Genomic DNA, 27,410 nt, shown 5'->3' on the forward strand with positions numbered 1-27,410 from the left:
GGCAGGCAGGGGCAGGCAGGGGCTCAGGGGCTCAGGGGCAGGCAGGGGCTCAGGGGCAGGCAGGGGCAGGCAGGGGCAGGCAGGGGCTCAGGGGCAGGCAGGGGCTCAGGGGCAGGCAGGGGCAGGCAGGGGCTCAGGGGCAGGCAGGGGCAGGCAGGGGCAGGCAGGGGCTCAGGGGCAGGCAGGGGCGCTCAGGGGCAGGCAGGGGCTCAGGGGCAGGCAGGGGCAGGCAGGGGCAGGCAGGGGCAGGCAGGGGCTCAGGGGCAGGCAGGGGCAGGCAGGGGCAGGCAGGGGCTCAGGGGCAGGCAGGGGCAGGCAGGGGCAGGCAGGGGCAGGCAGGGGCTCAGGGGCAGGCAGGGGCTCAGGGGCAGGCAGGGACAGGCAGGGGCTCAGGGGCAGGCAGGGGCTCAGGGGCAGGCAGGGGCAGGCAGGGGCAGGCAGGGGCAGGCAGGGGCTCAGGGGCAGGCAGGGGCTCAGGGGCAGGCAGGGGCAGGCAGGGGCAGGCAGGGGCAGGCAGGGGCTCAGGGGCAGGCAGGGGCTCAGGGGCAGGCAGGGGCAGGCAGGGGCTCAGGGGCAGGCAGGGGCTCAGGGGCAGGCAGGGGCAGGCAGGGGCAGGCAGGGGCAGGCAGGGGCTCAGGGGCAGGCAGGGGCAGGCAGGGGCAGGCAGGGGCAGGCAGGGGCTCAGGGGCAGGCAGGGGCTCAGGGGCAGGCAGGGGCAGGCAGGGGCTCAGGGGCAGGCAGGGGCTCAGGGGCAGGCAGGGGCAGGCAGGGGCTCAGGGGCAGGCAGGGGCTCAGGGGCAGGCAGGGGCAGGCAGGGGCAGGCAGGGGCTCAGGGGCAGGCAGGGGCTCAGGGGCAGGCAGGGGCAGGCAGGGGCAGGCAGGGGCAGGCAGGGGCTCAGGGGCAGGCAGGGGCAGGCAGGGGCTCAGGGGCAGGCAGGGGCAGGCAGGGGCAGGCAGGGGCTCAGGGGCAGGCAGGGGCAGGCAGGGGCAGGCAGGGGCAGGCAGGGGCTCAGGGGCAGGCAGGGGCAGGCAGGGGCAGGCAGGGGCTCAGGGGCAGGCAGGGGCTCAGGGGCAGGCAGGGGCAGGCAGGGGCAGGCAGGGGCTCAGGGGCAGGCAGGGGCAGGCAGGGGCAGGCAGGGGCAGGCAGGGGCTCAGGGGCAGGCAGGGGCAGGCAGGGGCTCACCCACGCACTGCAGGTGCTCCTGCTCGTAGTAGTAGCCGCTGGGGCAGTAGCAGCTGAAGCCGGGGGCGGCGTTGAGGCAAACCCCCCCCCGGCAGAGCTGGGGCCCGAAGAGCTGGCACTCGTCCACGTCTGGGGGCACGGGGGGCGTCAGGGGGGCCCCGCGGGACGGGGGGCCCCGGGGGGACCCCGGCGGGCGCGGGGGGGCCGCGGCGGGCAGCACTCACCTGCCGGCGAGCCCTGGGGACCCTCGGCGGTGCGGCCCTGCCCGTGCGGGCAGATGGCGAGGTGGGCCTCTGGGGTGGGGGGCGTCAGCGACGGGGGTCCTGCCGGGGCCCCCCCGAACCCTGCCGGCGGCCCCCGACCCCCGCCGTGCACCCCAAGCCATCAAGGGGCACCCCGACCCCCGCCGTGCACCCCATACCCTCAAGGGGCACCCCAAACCCTGCTGGGGCACCCTGACCCCTGCCCATGCACCCCATACCCTGCCCATGCACCCCAAACCCTGCCGGGGGACCCCGACCCCCGCCGTGCACCCCAAACCCTCAAGGGTCACCCCAACGCCCACCATGCACCCCAAACCCTCTCGGGGCACCCTGACCCCCACTGTGCACCCCCATCCCTGCCCGAGCACCCCAAACCCTGCCCGTGACCCCCAATCCCTGCCCGAGGACCCCAATCCCTGCCCGTGACCCCCAGTCCCCACCCGAGCACCCCAACCCTGCCCGAGCACCCCAACCCTGCCCGTGCCCCCCAAACTCTCCCATGCACCCCCCAACCACGCCCGGGACCCCCCCCCCCGCGCACCCATACATAGGGCCGAACCCCCCGGAGGCGCGGGGGCCGCCCCGCGGAGGGGCCGGCTGGGTGCGGGGCGGGGGCGCGGGGGGGTCCCGTACCGGTGCCGGGGGTCGGGCAGGGCCGCGCGGGGCAGTGGGTGCCCCACGCCCAGCCCAGGCTGCAGCAGCAGCGCTCCCGGCTGACGTTGGGTGCCAGCACCCCGCAAGCCCTGCTGAAGCAGGCGGCGCCTTCGGGGGGGGCCCGCGGCGGGCTTTGGGGGGCCGGGGGGGTCACGCATCGCCCCGTCACGGGGTCGAACTCGTCGCGGGTGTCGGGGCAGAGGCAGAGGAAGGAGCCTTCCACGTTCTCGCACCGTTCGGCCCCGCAGACGCCCCGCAGCGTCTCGCACTCGTCCACATCTCCAAAAACGCATCGGGGGTTTCTGTTAATTTTTTCTCTTTTTTGGGGGGCGGGGGCGGGATTTTGGGGGTCCCCCCCCGCCCCCCAGGACCCGCCCGCACCCACGCAGCCGTGGCCGTGGCGGGCGCTCTCGTAGCCGGGGTCGCAGACGCACTGGAAGGAGCCCGGCAGGTTGCGGCAGGCGGCGTGAGCCCCGCACAGCGTCCCGTTGGAGCACTCGTCCGCGTCTGTGGGGCACAAACGGGGGGGGGTTGGGGAGGGGGGGGTCCCCCGGGGGTGACACACACGCCCCCCGCCCCCCCCGCAACACCGCAAATACCCGCAACACCCCGCCCCGGCGCGGGGCTCCGGGCTCTCTGCTCTGCTGTGCGATGGGGCAGTGGGGGGCTGCGCCCTCCGGCCCCCCCCGACCCACGGACACCCCGTGCCCCACGGACCCCCCGCGACCCATGGAACCCCTGCGCCCCACGGACCCCCCGCGCCCCACGGAACCCCTGCGCCCCACGGACCCCCTGTGCCCCACAGAACCCCTGCGCCCCACGGCTCGCCTGTGCCCCCCGGGCCCTCTGCGCCCCCCGGCCCCCCGCGCCCCCCGGCCCGGGGCGCTCACCCACGCAGTCGCCGCCGTCCCCGGCGCGGTAGCCGGGCTGGCACTCGGGGACGCAGCGGTAGGAGCCGGGGACGTTGTCGCAGCGCTGGGCGCCGCAGAGGCTCCCGCCGTACTCCTGACACTCGTCCACGTCTGGGGGGCGCAGGGGGGCACCCCGGGGGCGGCCGGGGGCCACGGCGGGCTGGGGACACCGGGGCACCCCCACGCCAGGAGCAGCCCCGTGTCCATCTGGTCCCCGTGTCCATCCCACACCCCCTGTCCGTCCCAGTCCCTGTGTCCATCCCACCCCCCCGTGTCCATCCCACACCCCGTGTCCATACCAGTCCCTGTGTCCATCCCACCCTGTGTCCGTCCCACCCCCCCGTGTCCATCCCAGTCCCCGTGTCCATCTCACCCCGTGTCCATCCCACCCGCCCGTGTCCATTCCAGTCCCCGTGTCCATCCCAGTCCCTGTGTCCATCTCACCCCGTGTCCATCCCACCCCGTGTCCATCCCAGTACCCCATGTCCATCCCACCCCCCATGTCCATCCCACCCCGTGTCCATCCCAGTCCCTGTGTCCATCCCAGTCCCCGTGTCCATCCCACTCCCCCACGTCCATCCCAGTCCCTGTGTCCATCCCAGCCCCCGTGTCCGTCCGTCCCCCCGTGCCCGTCCGTCGCCCGCACCATGCCGGCGCTCACCCACGCAGTCGCCGCCGTCCCCGGCGCGGTAGCCGGGCTGGCACTCGGGGACGCAGCGGTAGGAGCCGGGGACGTTGTCGCAGCGCTGGGCGCCGCAGAGGCTCCCGCCGTACTCCTGACACTCGTCCACGTCTGGGGGGGCGCAGGGGGGACAGGCCACCCTCGACGGCCGCCCCCCGGCACCGGCGGCCCCCGGCCCCCCGTCGCGGCACGGCGCAGCCCCTCACCGTGGCACCGGGCCTTGTCGGCGTCGGTGCGGAAGCCCGGCGGGCAGCGGCACTCGAAGGAGCCGTCGGTGTTGGCGCAGCGGCCGCCCTCGCAGACGCCCCCGCGCTGGCACTCGTCCACGTCTGCCGGGGGGGTTCGGGGGGGACAGGGGCGTGAGTGAGGCCGGGGCGGCGTGAGTGGGGCCGGGGCGGGCGGCGGGGTGCGGGGACTGGGGGGGACACGGGCACTGGGGTGGGCTATGGGGACACAGGGACTGGGACGGACACGGGGACTGGGACGGACACAGGGACTGGGGTGGGCTACGGGGACACAGGGACTGGGGTGGGCTATGGGGACACGGGGACTGGGACGGACACGGGGACTGGGACGGACACAGGGACTGGGGTGGGCTATGGGGACATGGGGACTGGGGTGGGCTATGGGGACACGGGGACTGGGGTGGGCTATGGGGACACAGGGACTGGGACGGACACGGGGACTGGGGTGGGTGTGGGGACACAGGGACTGGGGTGGGTTATGGGGACACAGGGACTGGGACGGACATGGGGACTGGGGTGGGTGTGGGGACACGGGGACTGGGACGGACACGGGGACTGGGACAGACACAGGGACTGGAGTGGGTTATGGGGACACAGGGACTGGGACGGACACGGGGACTGGGACGGACACAGGGACTGGGGTGGGCTACGGGGACATGGGGACTGGGGTGGGCTATGGGGACACGGGGACTGGGGTGGGCTATGGGGACACAGGGACTGGGACGGACACGGGGACTGGGGTGGGTGTGGGGACACAGGGACTGGGGTGGGTTATGGGGACACAGGGACTGGGACGGACACGGGGACTGGGACTGGGACAGACACAGGGACTGGGGTGGGCTATGGGGACATGGGGACTGGCGTGGGCTATGGGGACATGGGGACTGGGGTGGGTTATGGGGACACAGGGACTGGGACGGACATGGGGACTGGGGTGGGTGTGGGGACACGGGGACTGGGACGGACACGGGGACTGGGACAGACACAGGGACTGGTGTGGGCTATGGGGACATGGGGACTGGCGTGGGCTATGGGGACACGGGGACTGGGGTGGGATATGGGGACACAGGGACTGGGACGGACACGGGGACTGGGACAGACACAGGGACTGGGGTGGGTTATGGGGACACGGGGACTGGGACGGACACGGGGACTGGGGTGGGTTATGGGGACACGGGGACTGGGACGGACACAGGGACTGGGGTGGGTTATGGGGACATGGGGAATGGGACGGACACGGGGACTGGGACAGACACAGGGACTGGGGTGGGCCATGGGGACATGGGGACTGAGGTGGGCTATGGGGACACGGGGACTGGGACGGACACGGGGACTGGGGTGGGTTATGGGGACACGGGGACTGGGACAGACGCAGGGACTGGGGTGGGCCAGGGGGACACGGGGACTGGGACGGACACAGGGACTGGGGTGGGCCATGGGGACATGGGGACTGGGACGGACACAGAGACTGGGGTGGGCTATGGGGACATGGGGACTGTGACGGACACGGGGACTGTGACGGACACAGGGACTGGGGTGGGCCATGGGGACATGGGGACTGGGATGGAAATGGGGCCTGGGGTGGGCTATGGGGACATGGGGACTGGGGTGGGTGTGTGGCCATGGAGACTGGGATGGGAACTGGGATGGGTGTGAGGACTGGGATGTTGTGGGGACGTGGGGACTGGGACGGGGCCTGGGATGTTGTGGGGACGTGGGGAGCGGGACGGGGCCTGGGGTGTTGTGGGGACGTGGGGAGTGGGATGGGGACTGGGGTGTTGTGGGGATGCGGGGAGCGGGACGGGCGTGGCGGGCGTGGCGGGGGCGTGGCGGGCGGGCCCCGGGGTGGGCGTGGCAGGGCGCGGGGTGGGGGGCGTGCGGGGGGGTGTCGCCCACCGGCGCAGGCGGTGCCCTGGGGGGTGCTGGCGTAGCCCTCGGCGCAGAGGCAGCTGTAGGAGCCCTCGGTGTTGAGGCACTCGCCGTGGGGGAAGCAGAAGTCGCCCTCCAGGCACTCGTTGATGTCTGCGGTGGGGTGGGGTGGGTGGGGGTCTGCGTCAGGGCCGGCTGCCGGGGGCCGGGGGCCGGGGCGAGGGTCCCCACTCACCGGCGCAAGGCCCCCCGTGGGCGCCCGCTCGGTAACCGCGCCGGCACTCGCAGCGGAAAGAGCCCTCGGCGTTGACGCAACGGCCGTGGGGGCCGCAGGGGGACCCCGCCGCGCACTCGTCCACGTCTGGGGGGGGGGGTCAGACACGGGAGGGTCACGGGGAGCTCCCCGGTGGGGTGTCGGGGGGCTCCCTTTGGGGCGGGGGTACCTGCGCAGCGCCCGCGGTGGAGCTGGAAGCCTTCGCGGCAGGGCTGGCACTGGAAGGAGCCCGGGGTGTTGACGCACTCCTGGCCGGGACAGGCCAGGTGGTTCTCGCACTCGTCGATGTCTGGGGGGGGGATGGCGGGGGTCGGGTCCCGGCACGGCGACCCCACGGCACGGCGACCCCACGGCACGGCGACCCCACGGCATGGCGACCCCGTGGCACAGAGAACCCCCCCCATGGCACAGTGACCCCCCCCATGGCACAGTGACCCCTTCCCACGGCACAGAGACCCCCCCCATGGCACAATGACCCCATGGCACGAGGACCCATGGCATGATGACCTCCCTATGGCACGATGATCTCCCCCTATGGCACAGTGACCCCCCCCACGTTACAGTGACCCCTCCCACGGCACAGTGACCCCCACACACGGCACAGTGACCCCCCCCATGACACGATGACCCATGGCACGATGACCCATGGCATGATGACCTCCCCACGGCACAGTGACCCCCTCCCACGTTACAGTGACCCCCCCCATGGCACAGTGACCCCCCCCACGTTACAGTGACCCCCCCCCATGGCACAATGACCCATGGCACGATGACCCATGGCACGATGACCTCCCCACGGCACAGTGACCCCCTCCCACAGCACGGTGACCCCCTCCCACGGCACGATGACCTCCCCACGGCACAGTGACCCGCTCCCACGGCACAGTGACCCCCTCTACGGCACGGTGACCCCCCCCATGGCACGATGACCCCATGGCACAATGACCCCATGGCACGATGACCCATGGCACGATGACCTCCCCACGGCACAGTGACCCCCCCCCATGGCACGATGACACCCCCCCACGGCACAGTGACCCCCTCCCACAGCACGGTGACCCCCTCCCACGGCACAGTGACCCCCCCCCCCATGCACAGTGACCCCCCCCACGGCGGCCCCCCCCCCCCGCTCACCCCGGCAGGGCCCCTCGGGGCCCGGGGCCCGGTAGCCGGCCGGGCAGGCACAGCGGTAGCCGCCGGGCAGGTTCTCGCAGCGCCCCTGGGTGCAGGGCGGGGGGCTCTGGGCGCACTCGTCCACGTCTGCGGGGAAGCCGAAGGGCGCCGGGCTGAGCCCACCGCCGGGTGCGGGGGGGGGGGGGACCCCCGGGGCACCCACGCTGACCTTGGCAGTGGGTGCCGGCGGCGGTGGGGCGGTAGCCGGGGGAGCAAAGGCACCGGTAACTCCCCACCGAGTTCTCGCAGCGGCCGTTGGGGCAGGGCCGGGGGCTGCGGCGACACTCGTCCACGTCTGGGGGAGAGGGGGGCGGGGGGGGGTCCCCGGGGGGGCGGGGGGTGCAGGGAGGGGTGGGTGCATGGAGCAATGGGTGCCCAGGGGGATCGGGGGGGGATCGGAGGGGCCGGGGGTGTCTGGAGGGGGGGGTGTCTGGAGGGGGAGGTGGGTGCCCGGAGGGGTGGGGGGTGCCTGGAGGGGTGTGGGGTGCAGGGAGGGGTGGGTGCATGGAGCAACGGGTGCCCAGGGGGATCGGAGGGTGCTCGGAGGGGCCGGGGATGCCCGGAGGGTGGGGGTGGTGCCTGGAAGGGGCCGGGGGTGCCCGGAGGGGGAGGTGGGTGCCCGGAGGTGGGGGGGTGGGTGTCTGGAGGGGGGAGTGGGTGCCCGGAGGGGTGGGGGGGTGCCCGGAGGGGTGGGGGGCGGTGCCTAGAAGGGGATGGGGGTGCCCGGAGGGGGAGGTGGGTGCCTGGAAGGGGTGGGGGGGGTGCCTGGAAGGGGAGGTGTGTGCCCAGAGGGGTGGGGGGTGCCCGGAGGGGGAGATGGGTGCCCGGAGGGGTGGGGGGTGCCCGGAGGGGTGGGGGGGTGCCTGGAAGGGGAGGTGGGTGCCCGGAGAGGGATGGGGGTGCCCGGAGGTGGGGGGGTGGGTGTCTGGAGGGGGGAGGTGGGTGCCCAGAGGGGGAGGTGGGTGACCGGAGGTGGGGGGGTGGGTGTCCGGAGGGGGAGGTGGGTGTCTGGAGAGGCAGGGGGTGCTCGGAGGGGTGGGGGGTGCCCGGAGGGGGGGTGGGTGCCCAGAGGGGTGGGGGGTGCCCGGAAGGGGGAGTGGGTGCCCGGAGGGGTGGGGGGGGGTGCCCGGAGGGGGGGAGTGGGTGCCCAGAGGGGGTGGGTGGGTGCCGGCAGAGCTGGGTGGGTGGGTGCACAGAGCAAGGGGTGCCCCGCGGGGTGGGCGTGTGGGCGCAGGGGCAGACGGGTGGGCGCAGGGACAGACGGACGGACAGGGCCCCCCCGGCCCGCCGTGCCCCCCGCCCCGCCGCCCTCACCGATGCAGTGGGTGCCCTGGGTGCTGAGCCAGAAGCCGGGGTGGCAGAGGCAGGTGTAGCCGCCCTGTCGGGGGACGCAGCGCCCGGGGCCGCAGATCTGGGGGTTCCTCTCGCAGACGCTGCCGACGGGGGCTGCAAAATAGGGGGATGCGGCGGGCGTGCACCGTCGTGCGCAGGCGTGCAACTGTGTTCGTGCATCCTCGTGTGCAGGCGTGCAACCGTGTGGCAGGCATCATCGTGTGCAGGTGTGTGCATGCAATCGTCATCTGCAGGTGTGCAACCACGGGCGTGCACCGTGTGCAGGCATGCAACTGCGTGTGTGCATCATCGTGTGCAGGCGTGCAACTGTGTGCGGGCATCCTCGTGTGCAGGCGTGCAACCGCCGCGCGTGCATCATGGCATGCCGACACGCCGCGGCGCGTGCTTGCACCCCCACACTCACTCAGCCTTCCGTGCGACCACACGCGTGTGCACACCCGCCCCGCCCCCACCCGCTGAGACACCCACCCCCCCCCACCCCCCTGCCCCAAACCCCCCCATACCTGGGCCTGGCCCCTCGCGGGGGGGCACGGTGGGGAGGGGGGGCCAGCAGCCCCTGCGTGGGTCGTGGCACCACAATGACCTCGGGGACCAGCAGTGGCCTCTCGGGGGACCGACGGTGGCCTCTCGGGGACCGATGGTGGCCTCTCGGGGACCAGCGGTGGCCTCTCGGGGACTGATGGTGGCCTCTCGGGGACCAGCGGTGGCCTCTCAGGACCAGCGGTGGCCTCCTCGGGGACCGATGGTGGCCTCTCGGGGACCAGCGGTGGCCTCTCGGGGACCAGCAGTGGCCTCTCGGGGACCGATGGGTGGCCTCTCGGGGACCAGCGGTGGCCTCTCGGGGACCAGTGGTGGCCTCTCGGGGACCAATGGTAGCCTCTCAGGGACCAGCGGTGGCCTCTCGGGGACCGATGGTGGCCTCTCGGGGACCAGCGGTGGCCTCTCGGGGACCAGTGGGTGGCCTCTCGGGGACCGATGGTGGCCTCTCGGGGACCAGTGGTGGCCTCTCGGGGACCAGGCGGTGGCCTCTCGGGGACCAGCGGTGGCCTCCGGGTGACGGGGAGGGGCCGCCGCTCCTCCTCCCAGCGGGCTGCAGGGTGAGGGTGAGGACGGAGGCAGTGGGTGGGGTGGGTGGCCGAGGGTGACCCCAGCCCCTGTGGGGTGACCGGAGGGGGGGGGGACCCACAAAAAGGGGGTGCTCACGGGTGGCGGGGGGCGCGGCGGGGGACGGCGCGGGGGGCGGCCGAGGGGGACGCGGGCCAGATCCTGCCCCAGGTACCGGGTGTTTGTAGCGCAGGTCGGAGGCGGCGTAATGATAACCGGGGCCGGCCGGGCAGATCTCCTTGAACCCCTCTGAAATTTGGGGGGGGGTGTGTGTTTAAAATAGGGGGGGTGGGGTGCCCCCCCCCCGCCTTGCACCCCAACATCCCCCACGGAGCAGAATCCTAGGATAAAGGGGGGGGGGGAGGTGTGCGGGAGGGGAGCGGGCGCCCCCAGGGGTGGGGGGGTGGGGGGGCAGGGCGTGGGGGGTCGCACCCGAGCCGAAGGGGGGGCAGCGGAGGCAGGAGCCCCCCCAGGCTTTGCCCACCCGGCTGCAGCAGCAGATCTGGCGGGTGATGTTGCGAGGGTGGGGAGGGCGCAGCGCCCCTCGCGCAGCACCCGGTAGCAGGGCCCCCGCGCCTCCGAGATCACCTGGTGGGCTGCGGGGGGGGGGTGAGCGGGAGGGGCAACCCCACCCATCCCCCCACCCACCCCACCCCTACCCACCCACCCCACCCATCCCCCAACCCCCACCCACCCCCACCACCCACTCACCCCACCCATACCCACCCCTCCCCAATCCAAATTCCAGCCAACCTCAATCCCACCCCATCCCACTACATCCGACCCTAATCCCACCCCAATCCCACCCCAATCCCACCCTAATCCCACCCTAATCCCACCCCACTCCCACCCCCAATCCCACCCCCAAACCCACCCCCAATCCCACCCCACTCCCACCCCAATCCCACCCCATCCCACCCCACATCCCGCCCCATCCCGCCCCACGCTCACAGATGCAGCGGGAGCGCGAGGCGTCCAGCAGGAAGCCCGGCTGGCAGAGGCAGGCGAAGCTGCCCCGCGTGTTGGTGCACAGCCCCGTTCTGGCAGAACCCCCCCTCCCGGCACTCGTCCACGTCTGGGGGGGGGTGGGTGGGGGGGGAGGGGTCAGACCCCCCTCCCCACCCCAAACCTCCCCCGGGACCCCCCCAAACCCCCCCCCCCCCCCAACTCACCCACGCAGGAGCCGTTGATGTGCTGGAATCCTTGGGGACACTGCGCGTCCTGCTGGGGCAGCTCTGGGGGGGGGTGGGGGGTGGGAATGAACCCCCCCTTTGCTCCCCCACCCCCCCCACTCGTGTATCCCCCCCCCTCCGCGTGCTTACGGGGGTGCCCGTCGCAGGGGTGGCACTCGTGGACCCCCCAGGCCACGCCGGCCCCCCGGCAGCAGATGTCCTGGGTGCGGGAGACCGGGGAGGGGGGAGCTGCACTGCAGGGGGGGGAGGGGGGAGTGAGGGGGGGGAGGGGGGAGTGAGGGACACACACCCCCCCCCCCCACCCAGACCCCGACCCATGGGTGGGGGTGGGGGTCCCTCACAGTGACTGAGGGGCCTCACGGCACCCAGGGGCCTCCCTGGTGCATGTGTGTGTCCCCCCAGACCCCCCCCCAGCATCCATGTGCCCCCCCCCAGCACCCTACCCCAGCACCCAGACCCCCCTCCCAGGACCCACAGACCCCTCTCCCAGCACCCACAGACCCCCCCCAGCATCCAGACCCCTCTCCCAGCACCCACAGATCCCCCCCCAGCACCCACATGTCCCCCCAGCACCCACAGACCCCCCCAGCGCCCAGACCCCCCCTCCCAGTACCCACAGACCCCCCCAGCACCCAGACCCCCCTCCCAGCACCCACGTGTCCCCCCCCAGCACCCACATACCCTCCTGCCCCCTTCTAGCACCCAGGACCCCCCCTCCCACCACCCACACCCCCATCCTGCCCCTCCCAGCACCCACATTCCCCCCCTACCCACTTCCACCCCAGCACCCCACTCCAGCACCCAGATCCCCCCAGCCCCCACATTCCCCCCAGCACCCACATCCCCCCCAGCACCCACATCCCCCAGAGCACCCAGATCCCCCGAGCTGCCCCGTCGCCCCCAGCCCCCCACCCCCGCCCCCCCAGCCCCCCCACCCCCCTCCTGCCCTCTCCCAGCACCCACATTCCCCCCCCCACCCACTTCCACCCCAGCACCCCACTCCAGCACCCAGACCCCCCCAGCACCCACGTCCCTCCAGAGCACCCACATCCCCCTAGAGCACCCCGATCCCCCCCAGCCCCCCCAGCACCCACATCCCCTAGAGCACCCAGATCCCCCCCACCCCCGCCCCCCCAGCCCCCCCACCCCCCTCCTGCCCTCTCCCAGCACCCACATCCCCCCCCAGCTCCCACATCCCCCCAGAGCACCCAGATCCCCCCACCCCCGCCCCCCCAGCCCCCCCACCCCCCTCCTGCCCTCTCCCAGCACCCACATCCCCCCCCAGCTCCCACATCCCCCCAGACCACCCAGATCCCCCCCACCCCCGCCCCCCCCCAGCCCCCCACCCCCCCTCCTGCCCTCTCCCAGCACCCACATCCCCCCAGAGCACCCAGATCCCCCCCCACCTGCCCTGTCCCCCCCCCCCCAGCACCCACCCCCCCCCCGGGGTGGGGGTCTCACCTCTCCCCCGCGCAGCTGCCGGAAGCAGTAGCCGTACCCCGCACCCTCCTCCGCGGGGGGGCACCCGGGGGCTGCTCTGCGCCCAGGACGCGGTACGGGGGGGCTCTGGTGCCGGGGGGGGGGCTCTGGGTGCCGGGGGGGTCTCTTCCCCCTCCCGCACCCGCTCCACTTGGTGGATGGTGACGGAGGCTTCGGGGGGGTGCTGCACATGGATGCTCACCATGGACTGGGCACCTGGAGGGGGTCGGGGGGTGCTGTTGGGGTGCTATGGGTGCTGGGGGGGGGGCACAGCACCCATTTAACCCCCCACCCCCCAAATTAGCAGTACCCATCAAAGGGGGGGGGGATGATCCTCACCATCCTCTTCCTCCCGATGGTTGGCCAAGGGTAGGGTGTAGACGGACCGGGTGAGGGCTTGGGGCCCCGCCGGGTTTTGGGGGACCCCCCCCGTTCCCGTGGGTGCCGTTCGAGGGGAGGTGACAGAACTTGCCGGTGAATTCGGGGGGGCACAGGCAGGCATCGGGGCGAGCGCAGACCCCCCCGTTCCGGCACAGCAGCGGGCAGACGACTGCAAGGCAAGGGGGGGGGGGTCAGGGTGAGGGGGGGCACCCCAATATCAGGGACCCCCCCCCAAAAAAAGTCTGGGTGATGATGGTGGAGCCGCCTAAAAAAAAGTCTGGGAGGGACCCCAAAGTCGGGGAGGGACCCCAGAGTCGGGGAGGGACCCCAAAGTCGGGGAGGGACCCCAGAGTCGGGGAGGGGACCCAGGTCTCTCAGAGGGGACCCCAGAATCTGGGATAGGGGACCCCAAAGTCCGGGAGGGGACCCCAAAGTCAGGGAGGGACCCCAGAGTCGGGGAGGGGACCCACAGTCAGGGAGGGGACCCCAAAGTCTGGGAGGGGACCCCAGATTCGGGGAGGGACCCCAGAGTCAGGGAGGGACCCCAGAGTCGGGGAGGGGACCCAGAGTCAGGGAGGGGACCCCAGAGTCAGGGAGGGAGAGCACCCCGATATCTGGGAGGGGACCCCAAAGTCCAGGAGGGGACCCCGGAGTCCGGGTCGGGGGGCACCCAGGTGTTTGGGGGGGGGGAGCCGAGTGTCTGGGTGGGGGGACCCAGGCATCTGGGGAGGGGGAACCCCGGTGTTTGGGAGGGGTCCCAGACGTGGGGGAGGGGCACCCAGGCATCCAGGATGGGGGGACCCAGGGGTCCGGGGGGGCGCACCAGGCATGGGGGAGGGGCGCCCACGGGAACGGGGGGGGCACCCAGGGCTCCGGGGGGGGCACCCAGGGGTCCGGTGGGGGCACCCAGGGGTCCGGTGGGGGGGATCCCAGCCATCCTGGAGCGGACCCAGGCGTCTGGGGGCCCCCCAGGTTTCTGGGAGGGGTCCCAGGTTTGGGGGTGTGGGCACCCAGGGGAACAGGGGGGGCACCCAGGGCTCCGGGGGGGCACCCAGGGGTCCGGTGGGGGCACCTAGGGGTGGGGGGGCACCCAGGGGTCCGGTGGGGGGGATCCCAGGCATCCTGGAGCAGACCCAGGCGTCTGGGGGGGCCCCCCAAGTTTCTGGAGGGGTCCCAGGCTTGGAGGGGGCACCCAGGGCTCCGGGGGGGGGCACCCAGGGCTCCGGGGGGGGCACCCAGGCGTGGGGGGGGGGGCACCCAGGCGCCCGGGTTGCAGTTTTTCTCGGGGCCCCACTGTTTATTTTGCCGAATTCCCGGCGTTTTCCGGGCGGCTCCGCCGGGGCCGATGAGCTCATGGGCTGCGTGGGTGGGATCGGGCCCCACCCCCCCCGCGCCCCCCCCCGCGCCCCCCCCCGCGCCCCCCCCCAGCACCCCCCAGCCCCCCCCCCCAAGTGGGAGCGGGCGGGTGCTCAGCGGGAACAGGGGGTGCCCCCCCCCCCCCCTCCCCAAGACCCCTCCTTGGATGCACCCAAGGGGGGGGGGGGGTAGATGGGGGGGGCAGCAGGTGCACCCCGAGCACCCACCCGCGTCGTCCTGGGGGACCCCGGAATTTGGGGGGGGGGGGGGCACTCGAGAGTGCTGCAGCCACCTGCACCCCAAGGGTGTCAGCTCCCCCCCCCCCCCCCCGCACCCCAAAACCCCCTGGTTTGCCAGAGACCCCCCCATGGGGTGCCAGGACCCCACCCCAAAGCACCCTGCACCCCCCAGGCCCCCCCCCCAGCACCCTTGGGGTGCCGGAGCCACCCCCCGAGCCCCCCCTGCACCCCCCAGGGCCCCCCCCCGCACCCCATATTTCCCCCTTGAGCCCCTCCCGGGGTATCGACCCCTCCCCAGTACCGGACCCCCCCCAAGGGGTCCCAGCCCCCCTCCCCAGTACCGGACACCCCTCCCCAGTACCGGACCCCTCCTCAAGGGGTCCCAGCCCCCCTCCCCAGTACCGGACACCCCTCCCCAGTACCGGACCCCTCCTCAAGGGGTCCCAGCCCCCCTCCTCAGTACCGGACACCCCTCCCCAGTACCGGACCCCCCCCAAGGGGTCCCAGCCCCCCTCCCCAGTACCGGACACCCCTCCCCAGTACCGGACCCCTCCTCAAGGGGTCCCAGCCCCCCTCCCCAGTACCGGACACCCCTCCCCAGTACCGGACCCCGCCTCAAGGGGTCCCAGCCCCCCTCCCCAGTACCGGACGCCCCTCCCCAGTACCGGACCCCCCCCCCAAGGGGTTCCAGCCCCCCTCCCCAGTACCGGACCCCCCTCCCTAGTACCGGACCCCCCCCCCAAGGGGTCCCAGCCCCCCTCCCCAGTACCGGACACCCCTCCCCAGTACCGGACCCCTCCTCAAGGGGTCCCAGCCCCCCTCCCCAGTACCGGACCCCCCCCCCCAAGGGGTCCCAGCCCCCCTCCCCAGTACCGGACACCCCTCCCCAGTACCGGACCCCTCCTCAAGGGGTCCCAGCCCCCCCTCCCCAGTACCGGACCCCCCTCCCCAGTACCGGACCCCGCCTCAAGGGGTCCCAGCCCCCCTCCCCAGTACCGGACGCCCCTCCCCAGTACCGGACCCCCCCCCCAAGGGGTTCCAGCCCCCCTCCCCAGTACCGGACCCCCCTCCCTAGTACCGGACCCCCCCCCCAAGGGGTCCCAGCCCCCTCTCCCCAGTACCGGACCCCCCTCCCTAGTACCGGACACCCCCCCCCAAGGGGTCCCAGCCCCCCTCCCCAGTACCGGACGCCCCCCAGGGGGTCCCAGCCCCCCCTCCCCAGTACCGGACCCCCCTCCCCAGTACCGGACCCCCCCCGGGGGTCCCCGGCCCCCCCGCACTGACCGAGGCGGAAGCCGCTCCCGCCGGGGGGGCGGCCGCTCTCCAGCGCCGTGGCGTTACCGCGGGGGCAAAGGTGGGCGCAGCGACCCCCGGAGCAACGGAGGCGGCAGCGGGGGGGGGTGAAGAGGAGGCGGAGGCGGGCGGGGGGGGGGCGGCCCGGGGGGGGGCCCGGCCCCCGGTACCGGCAGCGCCAGGGCGGCGGCGGCCAGGAGCAGCGCGGGGCCCATCACCGTCGCCTCGAGCCCCCGGGGCGGAGGAGGCGGGGAACGGGGGGGGGGGGACACGGGGGGGGGGGGGTGGGGGGACACGCGGGGACACCCCGCCCCCGGGTGGGGCTGAGAGGCACCCACGGCACCCCGGCGGACGGAGGGACGGACGGCCCCCACGGGGGGCGGGGGGACGCGGGGCGGGGGGGCGCGGGTTGGGGGGACACCTCGAGTGGGGACAGGGGACACTGGGGGGGGGCACGGAGGGACAGGGGGACACGAGGGGGACATGGGGGGGACACCACGAGTGGGGACACGCGGGGACACTGTGGGGGGGACACGGAGGGACGGGGGGACACGGGGGGGGGAACACCACGAGTGGGGACAGGGGACACTGGGGGGGGGACACGGAGGGACAGGGGGACACGAGGGGAACATGGGGGGGACACCACGAGTGGGGACAGGGGACACTGGGGGGGGGACACGGAGGGACAGGGGGACACGAGGGGAACATGGGGGGGACACCACGAGTGGGGACAGGGGACACTGGGGGGGGCCACGGGCCACGGGGGGGACACTGTGGGGGGGACACGGAGGGACGGGGGGGACACGGGGGGGGAACACCACGAGTGGGGACAGGGGACACTGGGGGGGGGGACACGGAGGGACGGGGGGACACGGGGGGGACACCACGAGTGGGGACAGGGGACACTGTGGGGGGGACACGGAGGGACGGGGGGACACGGGGGGGACACCACGAGTGGGGACAGGGGACACTGTGGGGGGGACACGGAGGGACGGGGGGACACGGGGGGGACACCACGAGTGAGGACAGGGGACACTGTGGGGGGGACACGGAGGGACGGGGGGACACGGGGGGGACACCACGAGTGGGGACAGGGGACACTGTGGGGGGGACACGGAGGGACGGGGGGACACGGGGGGGACACCACGAGTGAGGACAGGGGACACTGTGGGGGGGCCACGGGGGGGACGGGGAACACAGCACGAGTGGGGACAGGGAACACACGGCGTGGGGGGGGACACGGAGAGAGCAGGAGTGGAGACAGGTGACGCGGGGGGGGACAGGGGACAAACACGAGCGGGGAAAGGGGGCACTGGGGGGGGACACGAGTGGGGCCGCGGGGGGGGCCACAAGCCCCATCACCGGGGGGGGGTGTGGGGTGGGGGGGGGGACACACGGGGACGGCCGGGCCCCTTCCCCCCCCCCTCCCCCACCGCCGCTGACGTCACCCGGCCGCCTGGGTCCTCTGGGGCGGAGGGGGGGGGGTGGGGGGGTGGGGGGGGTGTCCCTCTGTACCCCCTCCCCCCGCCCCCAGCGCCCAGTTCGGGGCACCCACCGCCGGGGGGGGGGAGGGCGGCCCCTTCCTCCTCCCCTCCCCCCCCCCCAAGACGGAAAGGGGGGGGGGCCCCCGAGTGCCCATCCCCCCCCCCTCGGGGGCCCCCGCTGGGTGTGCGCCCCCTCCCCCTCCCCCCCCCGGGGGGTGACGTCACCCGGAAAAAACGTCCTCGTCCTCCAGCTGGAGGCACCGGCTGCGCCCCCCCCCCCCGCCCAGCCCATAGGGGACCCCAAATCCCCTATAGGGGAGCCCCATAGAGAGCCCCCACACCCCATAGGGGACCCCCTGTACCCCATAGGGGACCCCCTGTCCCCTGGGGGAACCCCTCTAGCCCATGGGGGACCCCATAGAGAGCCCCCCCACCCTATAGAAGAACCCCTATAGCCCATAGGGGACACCATGTCCCCTGGGGGAAACCCTATAGCGCACAGGAACCCCATAGAGAACCCCCACACCCTATAGGGGACCCCATATCCCATAAGGGGACCCCATAGAGAACCCCCCGACCCCATAGGGGACCCCATAGAGACCTCTCACACCCCATAGGGGACCCTATATCCCTGTGGCGAACCCCAGAGACAACCCACACACACCCCATGGGGGACACCCTATAGCCTATAGGGGACCTCACACCCCATAGGAGAACCCCTATAGCCCACAGGGGAGCCCAAAAAGACCTCTCACACCCCATAGGGGACCCCAAATCCCATAGGGTACCACCACAGCGAATGCCCACACCCCATACGCGACCCCATATCCCATAGGAGAACCCACACACCCCACAGGGGACCCTATATCTCATACCCCTGACCCCATAGAGAACTCTACACTCCATAGGGGACCCCATATCCCATAGGGGAACCCCAGAGAGGACCCCCATAGTCCATAGGGGACCCCTATACCCTATAGGAAGCCCCAAAGAGAACCCCCACACCCCAGAGAGGACCCCATAGCCCATAGGGAACCCCCTACGCCCCATAGGGGACCCCATAGAGAACCCCCACACCTTATAGGGGACCACCTATCCCATAGGGAACCCCCAAACCCCACAGGGGTCCCCATATCCTGTACCCCTACACCCCACAGGGAACGCCTACACTCCATAGGGAACCCCATGTCCCACAGATGAACCCCCTGGACCCCATAGGAGACCCCATAGGGGACCACCCTGTTCCCTCCAGCCCCCCAACTCCCAGCAAGGCCTCCCCAGCCCCCCATGACCCTATAGCCCCCCCGGGGCCCTATAGCTCCCCATAGCCTCCTATAGCGCTCCCATGACCATATAGCTATCTATAGCACCCCCATGATCCCACAGCACCCCATGATCCCATAGCTCCCCTATAGATCCCTATAACCGCCCCATGACCCTATAGTCCCTTATAGCACCCCCAAAGCCTCCTGAAGCCCCCCATGACCCTACAGCTCCCCATAGCCCCCTATAGCCTCCCCACAACCCTATAGCTCCCCATAGCCCCCTATAGCCTCCCCACAACCCTATAGCTCCCCATAGCCCCCCCATGACCCTATAGCCCCCCATAGCCCCCTATACCCTCCCCACAACCCTATAGCTCCCCATAGTCCCCTATAGCCTCCCCACGACCCTATAGCCCCCCATAGCCTCCCCACAACCCTATAGCCTACCCACAACCCTATAGCTCCCCATAGTCCCCAGTAGCCCCCTATACCCTCCCCATAGGCCCCTATAGCCTCCCCATGACCCTATAGCTGCCCATAGGCCCCTATAGCCTCCCCATGACCCTATAGCTGCCCATAGGCCCCTATAGCCTCCCCATGACCCTATAGCTGCCCATAGGCCCCTATAGCCTCCCCATGACCCTATAGCTCCCCATAGGCCCCTATAGCCTCCCCATGACCCTATAGCTCCCCATAGGCCCCTATAGCCTCCCCATGACCCTACAGCCCCCCGATACCTTTCCAGCACCCCAAGCTCCAGCCGGGACAACACCACCCCCCCCCAACCCTGGGGACCCCCCCAGCCCCCCTCCAACATCACCGGGCCCCCTCTGACATCATCATGATGTCAGCAGTGCTCCCCCACCCCCCCGGGAGGGGGCACCCACCGCAGCGGGGGGTGGGGTGGGAAGGGACATGCATGAACACGTGTGTGGGTGGCGTGTGCGCACGGTATTGGGGTACGCGGGGGCGCACACGCGTGTCGGGGGCGGGCACACGCGTGTCGGGGGCGGGCACACGCGTGTCGGGGGGCGGGCACACGCGTGTGATGCCCCTGCCCACCCCGGCACTGCATGTCTGTGCTGAGCACACGCGTGTGCGCCAGCCGTGCCCAGCCCTGTGTGTGCACACGCGTGTGCGTGTCCCCGTGTCCCCATCCCCACCCCTGCTGCCAGGGGAGCTATAGGGCTGGGGCGGGGCTGAGCTATAGGGCTGGGGGCACTATAGGGGGTGAACTATGGGGCTGGGGGGGGCTATGGGGGCTGAGCTATAGGGCTGGGGGGCCTATGGGGGTGAGCTATAGGGCTGGGGGGGGCTACGGGGGGCTGAGCTGTAGGGTTGGGGGGCTATTGGGGTGAGCTATAGGGCTGGGGGGCTATAGGGTGGCTGAGCTATAGGGCTGGGGGGCTATGGGGAGGCTGAGCTATAGGGCTGGGGGGGCTATGGGGGGCTGAGCTGTAGGGTTGGGGGGCTATTGGGGTGAGCTATAGGGCTGGGGGGCTATAGGGGGGCTGAGCTGTAGATCTGGGGGGGCTATGGGGGGGGCTGAGCTATAGAGCTGGGGGGGCTATGGGGGGCTGAGCTGTAGGGTTGGGGGGCTATTGGGGTGAACTATAGGGCTGGGGTGCTATGGGGGGCTGAGCTGTAGATCTGGGGGGGCTATGGGGATGAGCGATAGGGCTGGGGGGCTATGAGGGGGCTGAGCTATAGGGCTGGGGGGTCTATGGGGCTGGGGGAGGGCTATGGGGTGAGCTATAGGGCTGGGAGTTGCTATAGAGGGGCTGAGCTATAGGGGGCACAGGGGAACACCCCCTCCCGCCCCCCCCCAATGGGACGGCGCCGGGGGGGGACAACAGACCCCCCCCCCCCCCCCCCAAAAACCACAGGGCACGAAGCAGTGGGGAAAGGGGGTGTATGGGGGGGGGGGACACCCCAAAACCCGCAGCGCTTTGGCATGGGGGGGGGGCTCTTCCTCTGCAACCCCCCCCAAATCCGTGAGAGGGGGCGGGGGGGGAGCAGCAGAGCCCCCCCCCCCAATAAAGGCACATTTTGGGGGTGCGGGGGGGGGGGTCCTGTCCCCCTCAAAACGACGTCTCGTTAAGCCGGGATTTGGGGGTGACCAAGGGGACGATGGGGAGGGCATCGGCGGCGGGGGGAGGGGGGGGCCCGGGGGGAGGGGGCTGGTTCCTGGGGGCGGGCGGGGGGTGGGGGGCGGAATTGGGGGGTCGCCGCGGGGGGGCGGGTCGCAAAGCTTTGGGTTTAAGGCCCGCGGGGGGGGTTTGGGGGTGCTCGGGGGGGCCGAGGCGCTGAGCCAGCTCCTGGCAGCGCTCCACGAAGCTCCCCCCGCCGCGGGAAAGGCCGGAGAAGGGGGGGTCCCCCTCCGCCCCCCCCCGATAGCGGGTTTGGGGGGCGCCGCTGAGGGGTTCCCCCCGAAATTTCGGGGTGGGGGGGGATGAAGTCGGCGTCTCCCCCCGGTTGGGCCCCTGCGAGCGGAGGCTGCGGAGAAAAAGAAGGAGGGGGGGAAAGAGGGGTACGGTGGAGGAACCCCCAAAAACGGAGGGGGAAGGAAATAAAAGGGGGGGGGTGGGGGTTTCATGGTGGTGGTGGGGGGGGTCCCTACCTGGTGCTGGGGGGCCGGGGGGGCCCGGGGGGGCCGGTTAACGCCAAATCACATTGTTCCAGTTGCCGTAAAAGCTCTTCTTCGGTCAAACCTCCCGTTTCTGCGGGGCGAAAGGTGAGGATTTGGGGGGTGGGGGTTTTAAAGGGGGGGTGGGAACCCCAAAATTTTCCCCCCCCCCGCCCCCCACCGCGGGTACCTGGGGGCTTCCCCAGCATCTCCATGGCGGTGGTGAGGTCCCACATCTGGACGCTGCCGTTGGCGTGGCCGGTGAAGAGGTAACGGCGCGGGCGGGAGCCGATGCGGCTGGAGCCCTCGCACTCGTGGACGGTGAAGGCGGTGATGGCGGCGGCGTCGACCGAGCGCACCTCGCAGATCCTTAAATAATAAAAAAATAAGGGTGGGGGGACACATAAACCCCCCCCCACCCTTATTCTCCCTTCCCCGGCGGCGCTCACCTCTTGCCGGTGGAGGAGAGGCGGATGAAGACCTGGCACGCGTCCGGCACCACTCTTTGGATGAAGACCTGTTGCTCGTCCCGCTCGCCGAAGGGTCCTGCCGGCACCAAACTCAACCCAACCGCCCCCCGCCGCAGCCCCCCAACCCTTCCCTTCTTCCCCCACACACCCCCCACACGCAACCCGCCGCCGTCTCACCGATATCGGTGCCGGCGCCGCAACCGGCGGGAGCGTCGAGGTCATCCAAAGACAGGATCTTGAAGGAAGCCAACGGCGTCGAGCCCGGTTGGGTGGAGATCATCCCGCGGAAGCGAGTCACCGTCCAAGTGCGGACGTGGTGGTTGTCGGCGCAAACTGGAACGGCGGCGGGTTTAAGCCCCCCCAACTCCCGGCGGTGGGTTTAAGCCCTCCCCCCCGGCGCTCACCGGAGATGAGGTGTTTCTCCGAAAGCATGATTTTGGTGACGGGGCTTCGATGTACGGTGAAGGTTTGGAAGAGTTGAGGGCCGGAACCAACCGTTTCGGGGTGTTGCACGATGACCCGCACCACGCCGGAGCTCGTGCCGTAGGCAATCTCGATCCAATTCCCGCTGTCGCCTACGGATGCAAAAAACACCCGACACCCCCCACCCCCAGCCAAAATAACCCCCAAATCCCTCCTGGCTCGCCCCAAAAACAAACCGGTGGGGCGAAGAACGTGTGTGTGTCCCCCCCTCCCACCCCAAAGGGCGAGCGCTCACTGGTCTTGGGGGTGAGGTAGACGCTGAGCGCGGTGACGGCGTCTTCGGTGGGGTCGCGGTAAAGCTCCGTCACCAGGAGGTCGTTGTCCTTCATCCGCAGGGGGAACTTCTGAACGTCTGACGGGGACGGACAGAGGGACGGATGACGACGGACAGAGGGACGGCGACGGACAGAGGGACGCGGCTCGAGCCGCGGCACCCACGCTCACCCACGTAGTAGATGGAACCGTTGTTGCAACCGAGGAGGAGGAAGGTGCCGGCGGCGTCGTAGCTGTTGATGGGGACGACGTCTTGGATCTGCGGGAGGGAGAGGAAAGGGAGTTTTGGGGAGAATCTGGGGAGAATCCGGCAACGGCGGCGGCGCTCACCTGCCAGTGCTTGGTGACGGCGTTCCACACGCCGATTTTGCCAGTGTGGCTGGTGGCGATGAGTTGGTTCCCGACGAAGAAGAGGGCTTCCACCGGCACGCCGAGGTGGAAGACGCCTGGGCGAGGAGGAGACATCCAGGAGGTCGAGGAAGCCGGATTGCGCCCAAATCCACGCGGATCGGGCGGGTGGGTGGGGGGTTTCTCACCGATTTCGCTGCCGTTGCCGTCGGCTTGCAAGGCCCAGAGGATGATCTCGCTGGAAGACGCCACCGCCACCATCTTGTCGTGGTCACCCAAGGCTCCGCCGAGGACTTTGGCGTTGAGGGCCACCCGCTCGATCACCCAATCCAACCGCGGGCTGGAGAAAACCTGCTGCCACCCCGAGGTCTCCTTCATCCTGGGGAACGAGCCGGAGGAGACGGCGGCGGATTGAGGGATCGTAGAACGGGTCCCGAGTTGGGAGGGACCCGCAAGGACCATCGCCTCCGACTCCTGGCCCGGCACCGGCCACCCCCACGTCCACACCGTGTCTCCGAGGGCCTTGGCCAAGCGCTTCTTGAGTATCGCCAGGCTGGTGCCGTGATGCCTCCCTGGGGAGCCTGTGCCAGGGCTCCACCACCCTCTGGGGGGAAGAACCTTCCCCTAAGCCCAGCCTAACCCTCCCCCAGCACGTCTTAGAATCACGGAATCATTACGGTTGGAAAAGACCTCGAGGATCATCAAGGCCAACCATCGACCCAACAGCACCTAAACCACGTCGCCAAGTGCCGCGTCTACATGTTGTTTGAAGCCCCCCAGGGGTGGCGACTCCCCCACCTCCCTGGGCAGCCTCTGCCAGTGCTTGACAGCCCTTTTGGTGAAGAAATAGTCCCCAACAGCCAACCTGAACCTCCCCAACGCAACCGGAGGCCGTTTCCTCTCCAGTCGCTCGTTCCTTGGGAGCAGAGACCGACCCCCCTCACTCCAGCCCCTCTCAGGCAGCTGCAGAGAGCGAGAAGGGCTCCCCTCAGCCTCCCCTTCTCCAGGCTAAACCCCCCCAGCCCCCTCAGCCGCCCCCCAGCACACTTGTGCTCCAGACCCTGCCCCAGCCCCGCTGCCCTTCTCTGGACACGCTCCAGCCCCTCAAGGGCCTTCTTGTCCCGAGGGGCGCAAACCTGAGCCCAGCACTCGAGGTGGGGCCGCCCCAGTGTGGGGCAGAGCGGGACAATCCCCTCCCCCGCCCGGCTGCAAGGCAGGGCTCGGTGCCCCCCCGGGGCACGGTTGGCCACCAGGACACACCGTTGGCTCGCGTTCAACTTGCCGTCGACCCAGAACCCCCAGTTCCCCCTTTTGCCCAGCCTCCCCTCCCCACGTCTGTCCGTAGAGCCAGCTTTGCCGCGGCCCGGGAGTAAAACCCGACGCTCGTCCTTGTTAAACCCCGCGCGGTTGGTGGCCGCGTTACAGTGAACGAGGATTCCTGCACCCGGGTCGTTTAGGATGAGATTCAAGGCTAAGCCTAAGACGGCGGCCAACCCCGCTCGCGACAGACCCCGCTTTACAACCCTCTGAGCCCAACCCGTCGCCAATCGCTCGCCCGCCGCGTTAATCCGGGCGGAGACGGGGCAGGACAAGAGCCAAAGCTTGGCTGAAACCCAAAAGGATGGCGCCCAACGGCTTCCGTTGGCCAACGGAGTTGGGTGACCTCATCGCTAGACGCAACTGAACCCGTTAGGCAGGACTTTCCCCTCGTCAACCCGTTGCCAGTTGGGACCAACGACCGCGTCATCCTTCGGGGGGTTTCCAAAAACACCCAAAATCATCATCTTTGTAATTTCACGAGGCACAAAAGCGAGGCTGACGGGCCCGCGGTTACCGGCGCCGCCGCTCTCGCCCTTCTCAAAGAGTAAGGCAACGTTTGACGGCTTCCACGCCACGGGAATCTCTCCAGAATCCCCCCCAAAAAAAGGTTGGATTAAAAAAAATAAATCACTGAGGCCTCGCTCTGACATCAGCGCGCCGTCAGCCGATCGCGGGGGGAATTTTGGGGTCCCCCACGCTCCTTGTGGGTCCCCCGACTCCGGCCGCTCCGCGACCCTACCAATCCCTCACCCGTTGCGTTACGCCTTTATCCGGCGGGATGTTCGATCCAGGATATCGGGAGAGTTGGCGTTGGGTGGGTGGGTGGGGGGAGGCGGGGGAGTTTGGGGAGACCGCCGGCACAAAAGGGAGGTCCCCAGTCCTCCCAGTTTCCCCCCCTTCCAATTTACCTGTAGCAGACGAGGAACTGGGCGTAAGCCACCGCGATCCAGTTGTGGTGCCCGCAGACGATCCGCACCGCCCCCGGTTCGGTCGCTCCACGGCGGAAAGAAACACACCCGGTAAAACTTCCGCCGCGGCCGGTAAAACCGGCGCCTTCCCGGTTACGCCGTCCTTACCCGGGGTGGGGGGGGTTCGGTCGTCTAAGAGGCGCCCCAATAAACCGGCGTTCCCCAAATTGGGGGGCATGGTGTTACTGCGGCGAACCGGGGCTCGGTCGGGCGGCGCCGGTAAGCGGGCGGCGATCTGAGGTCCCGCCACGCTGTGCCGGTTCCGGCGTTTGGCCGGTAAAACTGGAAGAAAAAGGGGTGGGAGGAGAAATTTAGGGGTGATGGTGGGGGTGTCGTCACCCCACGGTGCGGCGGGAGGGGGTTTGGGGGTTACCTGGCGGGGGGAGGTACCCGTTGAAGAGGACGCTGCCGCAAGACGAACGGTCTAATTCCTCCCGCAGCTGCAAGCGGCGGACTTAAGGGGGGGGAGGGGGGAAAAAAAAGGCGTGAACCCCCAAATTTGGAATATTTGGGGTCCGTTCCCCCTCCCCCCCCCCCCCCCCCCCAAATACATCACCTAGAGGGGTGATGCCGTAAAATTGGGCTTCGTGGAGGAGGAGGGAGATGCTGACGCCTCGGGGGTCGAGCTCTTTCGTCCGGAGGAAATTGAGGATGGGGGCGAAGACGGTGGGGTCCCGGTCGATGAAGATCTATTTATTTGGGGGGGGGGGGGGGGGGGTATGAGATATTTGGGGATCCTCCCCAAGGCTTGAAAGGGGGGATAGGAGATGTTTAGGGTGGGGTGGGAGGACTCACCGCTCCCGTCTCATCCTTCAAGGTGGAGATGCGGCCGCTCAGGAGGCTGGGGGGGTGAACGGGGACAAAAAGGGGGGGGGTTAGGGGCTGGGGGGGTTGTGGGGACCCCACCCCCCGTTCCAAGGGGGTGTCTGTCTGTCCATCCCCCCCCCCCCCGAAAAAAAAAGGTCACCTGGAGAAGAAGGAGTCCGAGATCCAGGTCAGCGTCTGGCGGGATGTGCTGAACCTGTGGGAGAGGGCGAGGGTCGGAGCCGGGATGGGGCGGGGGGGGGGGGGCTTAGAGACCCCTTGGGGGGCACCCCAAAAATAACCGGGGGGGGGGAATATCCTGGGAGGGGTCCAAAAATCCTCGGGGAGGGGTTTAAAGAGCCTTTTGGGGGTAAAAAGACCCCTTGGGGGACCCCCAAAAAATGGGGGGGGGGGGAAGACCCTGGGGGGACGCCAAAAAACCTCGGGGGGGCATAAAGACCCCTTGGGGGACCCCGAAAAATCTGGGGGGGTGTTTAAGGACCCCTTGGGGGGGCAGAAAGATGCCTTTTGGGGGGATGGAAAGACCCTTGGGGAACCCCAAAAAAACTCGGGGGGGCATAAGCACCCGGGGGGGGCAGAGTCTGGGGGGACAGAAAGACTGGGAGGGGGACACCCCAGAAAGCCCTGGGGGGGTCGTGGGAGAACCCAGAAGGGGGTGGGGCACAAGGGGGGTGGGGGTTTGGGGGGGTCCGGGGGAACTTCGGGGAGGAGATATCGGGCCGGGAAGGGGGGCAAGAACCGGGGGGGTGACCCCAAAGTGTGTGAGGGACCCCAAAGTGATGGGGGGACGCCTAAGTGTGGGGGGGGGACGACACGAGGAGGGGAACGGGGGGGACCCGGAAGGGTGAGGGGGGGACACCGGGGGGACCCGGAAGGGTGAGGGGAAGGGACCGGCGGAGGAGGCTTGGGGGGAACCGGGGGGTCCCGGGGGGTCCCGGGGGGGACCGGGGGGGGCCGGGGGTCCCGGCTCACGTGCCTCTTGCCGCCCACGTTGAGCTGCACGACCTCGGCCCCGGGCCGCGCCGCCCCGCCCGGCGCCGCCATAACCGCCAGGCACTGCCGCTTCCGCCCGGTGCCACCGCCCCCGGGCTCCTCATTGGTCGAGCCGAGCCACCGCCCCGCCCTCTGCCGCTCGCTATTGGTGGGAGCCTCAAGCGGCCCCGCCCTCCCGCCCCTCGCCGCTGGTGGGTTCGCTCAGCCCGCGCCGAGCCCGCGCGCCCATTGGTGGAGCGAAATGTCAGTCAGGCAGAGGGGGTGGGCTTTTCGCGTTCCGGGCCCGCCCTTTCTTAAAGGGACAGCGGCAGCGCTTGGCGCGGGGGCGCACACGGAGCCCACGGTCCCCCTCGCCCCCAGCTCCCCCAGCCTCATTAAACCCCCCCAAACCCCTCCCATCCCTCCCGGAACTCCTCCCCCCACCCCAGGCCCCCAAACCCCCCTCCAGACCCCCCCCAAACCCAAACACCCCCCCTCAAAGGGCTTCCCCCCGCCCGAGATCCCCTTAACCCCCCCCCAGCCCCCCAAAACCCCCCCACTGAACTTCCAACCTCCCCCAAGGGTGCCCGCCCCACCCCATGACCCCCCCAGCCCCACGGACCCCCCGCCCAGGAAACCCCGAGCCCCCCCCCGAGCCGCCAATCCCCCCTCCAGCCCCCCCAAAACCAGAGACCCCCCCTTACTCCCCACTTAACCCCCCCCC

The 27,410-nt window shown here is 70.8% G+C and overlaps 2 protein-coding genes across 2 annotated transcripts in view; both read right to left on the bottom strand.

Moving 5' to 3' along the window:
* The window catches only part of LTBP4 (latent transforming growth factor beta binding protein 4), a gene marked incomplete at its 5' end in the record, with an annotated part of 33,187 nt that extends 17,330 nt beyond the window's left edge, over positions 1–15,857 (bottom strand). The window contains 29 exon segments of the mRNA XM_064437408.1: positions 1,184–1,312; positions 1,408–1,476; positions 2,080–2,379; positions 2,482–2,607; positions 2,991–3,122; positions 3,673–3,804; positions 3,900–4,022; positions 5,835–5,960; positions 6,043–6,168; positions 6,251–6,370; positions 7,216–7,341; positions 7,424–7,549; positions 8,569–8,700; positions 9,111–9,315; positions 9,491–9,697; positions 9,811–9,894; positions 9,896–9,960; positions 10,144–10,233; positions 10,236–10,307; positions 10,663–10,741; positions 10,743–10,786; positions 10,884–10,946; positions 11,034–11,112; positions 11,114–11,137; positions 12,366–12,425; positions 12,427–12,599; positions 12,723–12,795; positions 12,797–12,933; positions 15,644–15,857. Coding sequence (XP_064293478.1) covers positions 1,184–1,312; positions 1,408–1,476; positions 2,080–2,379; positions 2,482–2,607; positions 2,991–3,122; positions 3,673–3,804; positions 3,900–4,022; positions 5,835–5,960; positions 6,043–6,168; positions 6,251–6,370; positions 7,216–7,341; positions 7,424–7,549; positions 8,569–8,700; positions 9,111–9,315; positions 9,491–9,697; positions 9,811–9,894; positions 9,896–9,960; positions 10,144–10,233; positions 10,236–10,307; positions 10,663–10,741; positions 10,743–10,786; positions 10,884–10,946; positions 11,034–11,112; positions 11,114–11,137; positions 12,366–12,425; positions 12,427–12,599; positions 12,723–12,795; positions 12,797–12,933; positions 15,644–15,857 — 3,436 coding nt within the window.
* A 4,442-nt stretch (positions 15,858–20,299) lies between these two features.
* On the bottom strand, positions 20,300–26,804 carry SHKBP1 (SH3KBP1 binding protein 1). Its single transcript, XM_064437406.1, has 17 exons — positions 26,691–26,804; positions 25,857–25,910; positions 25,685–25,730; positions 25,446–25,578; positions 25,263–25,343; positions 24,998–25,171; positions 24,830–24,914; positions 22,790–22,980; positions 22,584–22,699; positions 22,425–22,512; positions 22,216–22,332; positions 21,902–22,072; positions 21,675–21,830; positions 21,477–21,573; positions 21,218–21,396; positions 21,022–21,121; positions 20,300–20,897 (listed from the first exon to the last, which is right to left on the bottom strand). The coding sequence occupies exons 1-17, from the start codon at positions 26,756–26,758 to the stop codon at positions 20,483–20,485; spliced, it is 2,271 nt and encodes a 756-aa protein (XP_064293476.1). The 5' UTR covers positions 26,759–26,804; the 3' UTR covers positions 20,300–20,482.
* Positions 26,805–27,410: the final 606 nt, after the last annotated feature.

This window comes from Phalacrocorax carbo, chromosome 31 (genome assembly GCF_963921805.1).
Source record: "Phalacrocorax carbo chromosome 31, bPhaCar2.1, whole genome shotgun sequence".
Taxonomy (NCBI): Eukaryota; Metazoa; Chordata; class Aves; order Suliformes; family Phalacrocoracidae; genus Phalacrocorax; species Phalacrocorax carbo.